The 10,985-nt window shown below is 33.6% G+C and overlaps 1 protein-coding gene across 1 annotated transcript; it reads left to right on the top strand.

Moving 5' to 3' along the window:
- The first annotated feature begins 1,540 nt into the window (after window positions 1-1,540).
- LOC113273280 lies at window positions 1,541-3,993 on the top strand. The gene is made up of 3 exons (XM_026523026.1): window positions 1,541-2,011; window positions 2,457-2,577; window positions 2,678-3,993. The coding sequence occupies exons 1-3, from the start codon at window positions 1,541-1,543 to the stop codon at window positions 3,991-3,993; spliced, it is 1,908 nt and encodes a 635-aa protein (XP_026378811.1).
- Window positions 3,994-10,985: the final 6,992 nt, after the last annotated feature.

Genomic DNA, 10,985 nt, shown 5'->3' with positions numbered 1-10,985 from the left:
ATTCCACTTTAATCCATGATAGTTTTACATAAGTCCATGGATATATAATGAAATCTTGTAAATCCATATATTTCATGTAAAACAAGAATCCACACTTATCCTTAAAACTCTTGATCGAATACACCTCTGTTAAATAATTTGTTGGTATTCCTGGTAATATTAAACTATTGAAAGGGGTAACAAAAGAAAATTATTTTATAAAATCTACCTAGATAAAGACATCCTATTTACTCTTTGCAACTCATGCGTTTTTTTTTTACTTTTTATCTTTTTTTTTTCTTTTAGATCGGAGAATAAAAAGGGAAAGAAAAAGAATTAGGGAATTAATATTCCTTTAAAATAATACAAGGTGACTGGGTAACTCATTAGTTCTTATAAAAGAATAGTAATTCACTAATCATCCTATCTTGATTTATACCGATTTTTTTTTGTTACAATTAAATTTAGGGCATATATTGAATCAATCAATCAATAGTTTTTATCATATAAAGGAGGATCATTTTTTTTTGACTTGGTAACACTATATTCAGTTTTACATTTTTTTTTAAAGAATTTAAAGTGCCATGTGGAAAAATAATGTGTTTAAAATAAATGACACAATAACTTTAAAATACAGGGACACATAATTCTCCACCGTTGATCGGTCTGAGTAGGAGTTCTGAGAATCGGCGAGCAACTCAGCGAAAAAACTTGTCTACTCAGATCTCGTTTTCTGTGCAATTTCAGGTGAAAAATCTTTAATTCTGTTCTTGATTTTAGTATTATGATGATTACTGGTAGTAATTAAAGTGTTGATTAATGGATTATTGTCCTAAAAACACTTTGATTCATCAAAATAAGTCTGAAATGGAAAATTTAAGTGATGGAAACAACTTTCAAAAAATTCCTTCGATAGAATTACCAGATGATTTGTTTGAAAAAAGTTGGGATCCATGGAAGTATTCTCTTATTGGAAGGCTTACAGAAGATTAAGTTTGTAGATGTTGTTGTTATTCTAAGAAGTCAATGGAAGTTACAGGGAGATTGTCGTCTAATTCTATTAGGCAGGGGTTTCTTCACTATTAAGCTTGATAATGAACAAGATAAAAAGTTGATTAAATCATAGAGGTGGGAGGCGTTGAATCATATCTTACAAGTTAGAAATTAGGTTTACAATTTTATACCAGCAAGTCAAAGAACATCTAAAGTAACGGTGTGGGTTCGTTTTCCAGTTCTAGGTTTGGAATTCTGGAATGAAAGTATCTTGTTTAAAATCTGCAAAGAATTTGGCAATCCAATTAAGATTGATAATGCTACTGCAAGGTGTAAAGTTGGTTATTATGCAAATGTTTTGGTTGAGGTTGATTTTGCTCAACACATTTCTCACAAGGTATGGGTTGGAACTAAATATGGAGGTTTTTTTCAAGATGTTTTGATTCCTAATTGTCCTAAATATTGTTCATCCTGTAAAATTATTGGTCATTTAAATGCTGAATGTAGGAAGGAGAAATTTAAAAATCTTAATGATCAGTAAAAACAACCTATGACTCAAACAAAAATAATGGAAGAGAAGAGTGCTACAAAGGAGAAGCCTACTCCAGTGCCTTTTGATATATGTAATTATTCTTCAAAAGAAGATTCAGTTGTTGATCCCATTCAACATAATGTTTTACCAAGTAACTCAGGTGAAGAAGTTTTATTACAACAAAGTAAATTTAGTCCTCTGGAGATAGTTGAAAGTGCAGAGGTACCTGCAGAAATAATAAAAGAAGTTTCATCTCCAAAAATAGTGTCAACACCAAATGTGGTATCAACCCCAAAGGTGGTATCAACACCAAATATGATTTCATCACTAAAAAAAGTTACTGAAGTAGAAGAAACTAGTAACATGATTCCATTTGTTGATGGATTAAATGGCACAGTAGTCAACACTCTAGTGCAAGTTACTTATTGGGCCAAAGTGGTGGAGAAGGAAATGGTCAATACATCAGCTAGTACATCTGATGCTAAAAGTCCACCTGATCAACCAAAGGTATCTAAGAAAGCTCCATTGTACAATAAATATAATTTTAGAAAGAATCAAGGTAAAGGGGGTACCAGAAACCCTCCAACTAAACAATGAAGATAATATTTTGGAATGTCAGGGGCCTGAGAAGATTAAGGGCTCAAGACAAACTTTGGTCTTTAGTAAATCAATTTAGTCCTTATTTAGTATGGGTAGCTGAACCAAAAGTTAGTTGTAGTGCTTCTTTCTGTCAAAATTTAAACTTCCTGGAATGGAAAAAATGGTGATTCATAACTCTTGTCAAGGTAGAAAAGGGAATATTTAAATGTTCTGGAAAAAATGTATTGCACAGCCACAAGTTATATCATTTTCTAGTCAAATGATAACAATTAGTATTGGAGATGTTTTAGTTTCTGGGGTTCATGCTCATGTGAAGGTTGTTCAAAGGAGGTTTTTGTGATCTGAAATGCAGTTAATAAGTGATCTTAATAAGCCATGGATAATTCTTGGTGATTTTAATGCAGTAATTTCTCAAGATGAGAAAGTTGGTGGTAGACCTCCTAATAGGACTGCAATGTTGGATTTCAATGAATGTATAAATCAGTGTGAACTTCTTCCTGCTCCAAAAAAATGGTCTTCAATTTTCATGGTCTAATTGTCAACAAGGTAATAAGAGGATTTTATGTAATTTAGACAGAGTTCTATTCAATCAAAAATGGTTACAACTGTATGGAGATTGGGGATACAAGGTTGGAATGCGGATTGTTTCTGATCATACTCCTCTGCTAGGTGGTTGTGCAAGCATTCCTAAACCAAAGAATATACCTAGGAAATTTCAAAAAATGTGGATTAGTCATCCTAAATTTTTGGAAGTAGTATCTGAATGTTGGGAAAAAACAATTACTGGTGATCCTGCATTTCAATTTTTACACAAGTTGAAGGAACTTAAAAAGGTGTTAAATGAATGGAATTGGAAAGTTTTTGGAAATGTTCAAGTAAAGATAAAAGAATCTGAAGAAAGAGTTAAAGCTGCAACTGATATATCTGATAATAATCCATTTGATGAAGATGCTCTAAATGAATTAGTTAAATCTCAAAATGAACATGCAAGTAGGGAGGTTCAAGAAAACACTTTATTGAGGCAAAAATCCAGAGTCAAGTGGATTAAAGAAGGAACAACTAATATTATTTTTTCTCACACAAATATGAAGATTAGAAATGCAAGGAATACAGTTAATGAAATAGAGGATGATGATGGGAATGTACTTGCAAGTCAGGATTTAATAGCTCAATACTTGGTTAATGAAGATGATCAAAGAATGCTTGATGTCATTCCAGAGGAAGAAGATATTAAGAAGATAATTTTTGAAATGGATCCAGAAAGTACTCGTGGTCCAGATGGCTTTTCAGGTATTTTTTATAGAAGTTGTTGGGAGATACTTAAACAAGACTTAGTTGAATCTATTCAATACTGTTGGAGAAGAAAATTTATTTCCAAAGGCATGAATTCTAGTTTCTTATTCTTATTACCTAAGACACAAGTTGCAAAAACTGCCAATCATTTCAGACCAATAGGATTGAGCAATGTTATCTTTAAGATATTTACAAATATAATCACCAGCAAAATGAGTGAGTTAATGAAGAAGGTGATATCTCCTCAACAAGTAGCATATTTCAAAGGAAGAAGCATTCATGAAAATGTTATTCTAGCATCTGAACTTGTTAATGAAATGAAGTTTAAAAGAAGAGGGGTGAATGTAAGTATGAAACTTGACATTTCTCAAGATTATGACACAGTGAGCTGGGTGATCAAAGTATTAACTAAATATGGCTTTTCAAATAATTGGTGTGAATGGATAATAACTTTGTTTAAATCAGCAAGAATTTACGTTTTGGTGAATGGTGGACCCTGTGGCTTTTTTAAAGTTGAAAGAGGACTGAGGCAGGGAGATCCCTTATCTCCAATTCTTTTTGTGATTATGGAAGATGTACTTAGCAGAAACATTTAAGCTCTGGTGGAGAAAAGGAAAATGCAGCCAATGGTTACAAAAAAAGGTATTCACCCTACAAATCTCTTCTTTGCCGATGATGTATTATTTTTAGCAATGGTGGTAGGAAGAGTTTATTAAATATGCTTCAACTTCTAGATACTTATCAAGAATGCTCTGGTCAAATCATTAATAAAGTTAAAAGTAAACTCTTTGTGGATCGCACTACACGACAGAGGAAAATATTGATTAGTGAACTTGTAAACATGGAAATTTCTAGATAAGTATTTGGGTGTTTATTTGGCTCCTGGGAAAATCACTTTTGCCATGATATGGCCTATAGTTGAACTGATTCAGAAAAAGTTGACAGTTTGGAAGGGGAGATTGCTTTCATTTCAAGATAGGTTGATTCTGGTAAAATCTGTTCTTTGTAGTGTTCCCATTTATAATATGTCAGTCTACAAATGGCCTTTGTATGTGATTACAGTGTGTGAAAAGTTAATTAGAAACTTCTTGTGGACTGGTGATGGTGAGTTAAGAAAGTTTAAGACAATATCTTGGAAAAGAGTCTGCACACCATATGAAGAAGGTGGTCTTGGCATCAAAAGATTGAAAACTATTAACAATAATTATTAATGAATATGATGTGGAAAATCTTAAACTCAGATGAAGAATGGGCATTATTTATCTCTGCAAAGTTTAAAGATAGAAATGGGCAATGGACCTGTAATTGGAAACAATCTTCATTTTGGAAGGGCTTAAAATGGGCATGGAACACTTTAAAGGAAGATATTAGATGGAATGTTGGAAATGGCTCAAATATTTCTATATGGTTTGACAATTGGTTTGGTAGTTGTACTGTAATTGAAGAAACTGGGTTCACAGATTATGTAAAAAATCATATTGGAATGAAAGTACAGGATTTGATCCAAGAAGGGAATTGGTGTGTTGCTACTGAATTACAACAGGTCATTTCAGTGAATTCTTTGCCAGTAATAAGGGCAGGAATTGATTAGATAGTGTGCATTGCCAGTAATGATGGAAATTTCTACACTGATATTGCAGCTGAGAAGATAAGGCATAAAGAATTAATACTTCCATGGCCTAACTATATATGGCAGAACTTTCTACGTCCTATCATAGCTAGTAACATCTGGAAAATACAACAAGAAGCATATGTTGATGATGAGGTACTGAGGAAGAATGGATTTGAAATGGTTTCTATATGTTGCATATGTTTTGCATCTCAAGACACCATGAATCATACTCTGTGGGAATGTGCTTTCAGTGTTGCAGTTTGGGACTGGTTAAACATGGTCTTTTGCTTTGCAAACCCAAAATCATGTGATGAAGTTTGTACATCATCCAAGAATAAGATTCCTCTAGTCAGGCAAGTTTGGATGATTGCAGCTTGTGCAACCATAAGAGAATTGTGGTTTCAGAAAAATGCAAAACTTTTTGATGAGAAGAAACCCAATCTGAATAGATTTAAATGCAGAATTATGCAGCTGGTTCATGAAGGTGGGTATAGATTGAATGGAGTTAGCTGGCAGCAACCTTATGAATCTGAGGTGAGGAAGTTTTTCAAAGTCTAAGAAGGATCTGTGTCTTTCTTTGGAAGTGTTTGTAATGATATAAAGCACATTTTTTTTTAGGTTTAGGGCTTAGGTTTATATTGGGACATCTACTTTGTTGCCTTTGTTTTTCCTTCTTTATTCTTTTAGGTCTGAAAATTTATTTTGGGTCAGTCTTGTAATTTGTTTCTTTAGTTTTTCAATCAATAAAAAATGTGATTCAGCAAAAAAAAAAAAATCATCTTCGTGTTTTTTGCCAAATTATAGATATGTTTTTCACAAGAATCAATAATATTTTTCAAACAATGGGTTTAAAATGAATAGACACAAATTATACAACAAAATGCAAAGTAACATGTTTAAAATAAATGGACACAACTGATGTAGCAAAATATATAATGGGTTTAAAATGAAGGAACTCAACTTATAACAGAATTTTCCATGTTTTTCAAGAAAAATCACACTTATTTATTGTGTGTTTATCACGAAAACACATTTTTATAATTAAATTAGTATTATTGCATATATTAAACATATTGTGGTAATATAAAGTGATCCAAAAAGTCTTATTATTTTATAAAGTTTTACGTCGATGTGTTTCGCTATATTTTTTGACTTTATATTTTTGTTCTATTATATTTTTAATCAAGATCTAATAAAATAAATAATTGCTTAGTTGTGTTAAGAAACAGTCGTAAAAAATATCTATTTTCTCTTATTATTCTGTATATAGCCTTAATATAGGGGCAACATCCCGAAGATTAACTTCGGGGCATCAATTTCGTAGATCCGACCCTTCATCTAGGGTTCTACTTTTTCTTAAGTACTTATTGTATACCTAGAGACAAATAAAATCTTTGTGTCTTTTGGTAATTTTCTTTTTTCCTTTAATCATGTCTTCCCTAACCCCCAGTTCATTGATCATGAAAGTCTTTTTCATATGAATGGTTAGATGCCGTTTTGGCGGGATCGATCCTTCTTACTCTGAACTATATCCAACAATTGTATCGACCGCTCTATTTCATGTTATCGGATTTCACACATCCGCTTTACCTGGTTCAATCCCAGATGGAGCACCACAGAGTGCAGCAAAAACTTACGTTTGAGAAACTACTTAAGCAAGATACTTGTATTGCACAATCTGAAAAACATACTTATAAACTAGAAATTTAATTAATTAACACACATGATGACAAATAATCAATTGTCTCCTCCATGAATACAAGAAACAGAACACAAAGAATCGTCATAGATTTACAAAAAAAAAGTTAATTAGTTCAACATTAATTTCGTCAGCCATCCAGGAGCACTATTCACCACAGAAGGAATTCTGGTCCGTCAATTGGGTTTGTTGTGTTCATCATCATGTCCATATAGCTGCTGCTGCAATTCAATTTCTGGAACTCCAAATCGATCGTATCAGAGAATGGATGATCATAAACCATTTCATAGAAAGGATCATCAACACTAATCAAGGGTTGGGATTCTTCTTGATTAGAGAAATAAGAAGAAGAACATCCATAATCATCCAAGTTCTTAGACGATCTTACTGCCAACGAAGTTGAATTAGATTAAACAACCCCAAAACTCTTCTTCATCTCCTCCTCCGATTGTTGTTGATTATAATCAGAAGAAGGAAGTCCATAATCATAAACGTTGTTAGAAGATCCTACCACCAAAGAAGTAGACTCGTAATGGTAATTTGTAGATTCAATTACCCCAAAATTATTGTTCTGATCGCAATTCGGAGATGATGATGATGGCGATGTAACATCCCCTGCTTTCAATTGATTTTATCTCTCGGAAATCATAACAAATATGGATTACAATTCACTCTCAATCTTTGTAAGTGATTCAACGGTACATAAATTATCAAATTTAGGGTTACCGTTATCATTCCCAAAACAGAATCTCTGATTCTTCTCAACTTCCTCTGCTTCTTCACCACTACACAATTTCATCTTGTTTTGGTTAAATTGCATGACGACCTCATCAAATACATGAGGGTTTGCTGGTAATTCTTTAGCCCCATTGATGAATTCAGAATGCACAACTCCAACAACCTTAACATCATAGAGTTTCCTCAACTCATTAAATTTCTTCTCAAATCCTTTGATTCTGTTCTTGAAACACTTTTTTCTAATCTTATGATCAACATGTTTAATGAAAGATGATGATGATGATGATTTGCTCTTTTGATTATTAAGAATACCCATTTTCAATTTTTCTAACAAGAACGAACACTAGAACAGTGTGTTGTTAAATGGAGTTTTTCTCCAGTCAATGAAATTTAGCAAGTAATGAAGTAATGGAGTTTTCTTCGGTCGCGGTGTGCTTATTTACAGCTGTAGATGAAGATCGTAATTTATTAAAGTGAACTAGAGACGCGTCTAGATCAAGCGTGGGTTTGTTATGCCCACCCCATAATTGCTTAAGGGTACTACTGCTCATGGCCTCTTCTCTTCCTATCCAAATTGTTGCTTAAAATACCCCCAAGGAAAGTAACTAAGTAAGGTCAGTCCACTCCACCCGCCTGCTTAGCTCCCGGTATTTCACCGAATGAAAATGTATCACTTTTTACATCATCAAATGTGTCGAACTCCAAAGTCCAAACTTGCTATTTACCAAAAGTAAACGAATTCCCTATTGCAATTCCATATTCTAACTCATTAGTACCATAGTCTAAGAAAATTTGGATTTGTCTGAGTTAAGTGCATAGCATTGGATATATTTTTACGAGAAAAGCTCATAAAAATTGACTATTCTTGGAAATGATACGTTTGTACTCAAAATCTGCAATAAGGTATCAACTATGTGCGAGGCTTAACTCAGTGCGACCTGTCCACTGAGTTGATCCGATTCATAGCAGACCTGCCCTCCCTATTCAGTACACCGGTTAACTACTCTGGCTAGGTTATATGGGTTGGGTTTACCCGGATAGGAAATGGATAGTAGATTATATCCCGTATGTTCCATCTCTCCCACGATTTCAGTTTCAGTTTCTCCCTTTTCTTCATCTTATATAACTTTACAATGGGTCATTGATAGACGCATTTATGTGTCTAATATGTCTCAATTGTATGTATTGTTAGTGCTCGATTTTGTATTTATTTTGTTATTTTATGTCTTTGTAGGTATTTATAGAGAAATAAGCTCTTGCAGTGAAATTGGCTCGAAAAGTGGTGTTTTACACCCCAGGATAAAGTACTAAAGGCACCCCATAAATGCATCGGAAGCACCCCAAAAATGTGCCGGAGAAAACCCCATAAAAATTACTATTTACACCCAAAAATTACTATTTGCACCCCATAAGGCAAGTGCTAAAGGGAAACCCGTACAGGATTAGGGGGAGGACATCTTCTTCTCAAATTCAAAACCAATTTTGGCGGGAAAACATTTCACTTCATTGGAAGAATTTCGATCGAATGTTTGGAGGAGTTTTTGTGTGATTCAATCGCTGAAACTTCATGGGTAGTTGTGATATGTCCTAACAGAGCTAGTATGGGTGTTTCTTTCGATCAAATTTGGCTGGATAACTTGGTTTAATCCAAACAGGGAGTTGGAGGAAAAATATGAGCTTGCACGAGTTGTGAGGAATTTAAACGTGTACTGCACGTGCTTGGAACAGTTGATCAATATTCTGGAGCGTGAAGAAGGTATAGAAGGAAAGAAATACAGCTGCAGATGCGTAGGAAAACGATTTTTGGAAACAATATATTTTCGAGAATAAAAGAAATAATGGGATTAAATAAAGAGATTTTGGGAGATTCAATGTCACAATGATGTATAAATAGGTTCTTAGGATCACATAGAAGGATATGGGAGAGTTTGGGGTCGAGAGGAGAGCTCAGAAAGCGTGAATCAAGAGTTTTCAGAACTCTGTTGCTGCTTCTCGTAAAGAACAGGGAAACATCGACGGTTTCTTCATCCGTCGTAACGGTTTCTTCAAATGCTTGTCACAGTTTCTTCAACTGGTTTGCAACATTTATCTTCATTGTAACAGTTTGTTCATCCTCTTCTGCAACATTTATCTTCATATTTGTAACGGTTATCTTCATCATAACAGTTGAGAGTTGAAACAGTCGGTCTGCAACGCTCATGTGTTGTTGCAGATTTGCTATTTCACTATTTTCTCTTCTTGTAAACACTTTTTGAGCCATGAATACATATTTTGAGTGTGTTTCCAACATGATAAGCTAAACCCAATCTTCCGAGGCGATGGAGGAAGCCATTCTTCCAAAAGTTATGTGGTAAAATTTATTTGAATTTATTTATGCAATTCTTTTATGATTATTTTCACCGAATGAAAATTGAGTAATGATTTTTATTAATTAGTTGGGTTTTCTCTTGATGAAATATGCTTAGTTTAGGGCTTTTGATACTTCATTCTTGCGATTAACAATTGATGTTTTGAAAATCTAATTTAGGCAATGATTAGAATCACAATTTCTTTTAATTGGAGTTATATTGTCTAGAACTGCATGATAAAAATTAACATTAAATTACATGAATTTTGGTGAATGGTGAAATCCTGAACCCCGGTCTCTCTAATATAATCAGTTTTAATTTGCTTTATTTTCTTTAGTTTTAAAATTTAAATCTAAAAGCACAACCTTCACAAGTCTTGAACGAACTCTATTTATTACTAAAACAACTTTGAAAATACATCAGTCATAGACGGGTGGATATGGATTCATCAAATCCATACGGCATAGGTATATATCTCTATTTATTTATTCATTTATATTAGATAGTAGGGTGATTGTAAGAAATTTTTTTTGGTGTTTGAAACCCTAACCCTCTTTTTACTGTTTAAAACCCCAATTCTCATGTTCCTCCTTTAGAATTCATTGGGCCCATATCCTCATAATAGTTGCAGGTGAGGGAATTGAATGGAATTAGATTTGATTTGTAATTAGTTGGTCCTCTGATTCGGGTTGAAACCAAATGGAATCTAATACCATTCGTTAAGAAGTGAGTCTTTATTTTTAAACGACACTGGATTATCATTCTAAGGATTACACACCTCAGTTAGAAAAATTATTTATAGTTTCTGGACTACCCAGTTGATATACTGTATGTTGCACCTAGGTTTTGTTCTATGCCATGAGATATACACTGTATAGTTTCTGGACTACTCAGTTGATACACTGTATGTTGAACTTAGATTTTATTTTTGTAGATTTTTATTTTTTTTTGGATTTCTTTTTCTTTTGCACTTTATATTTTTGGACTTTGGACTTTAAATTTTGGGACATTATTTTTAAACCCCTACGGAAGGGTAGTTTAAATATAAACTGTTTGCAGAGAAGGACGGTGATTCCGATATCACTTAGGCCCCTCGGGTTCGTACATGACATAGGAGTCGTTGCCCGAGTCGACTACAAAGGTTCATCCCCCGTCTGGTACGGGAGGTAAGTTTGTCGAAACACTCGTGAA

Source organism: Papaver somniferum, chromosome 4 (genome assembly GCF_003573695.1).
Source record: "Papaver somniferum cultivar HN1 chromosome 4, ASM357369v1, whole genome shotgun sequence".
NCBI lineage: Eukaryota > Viridiplantae > Streptophyta > Magnoliopsida > Ranunculales > Papaveraceae > Papaver > Papaver somniferum.
This window is presented reverse-complemented; position numbering and strand designations above follow the sequence as displayed.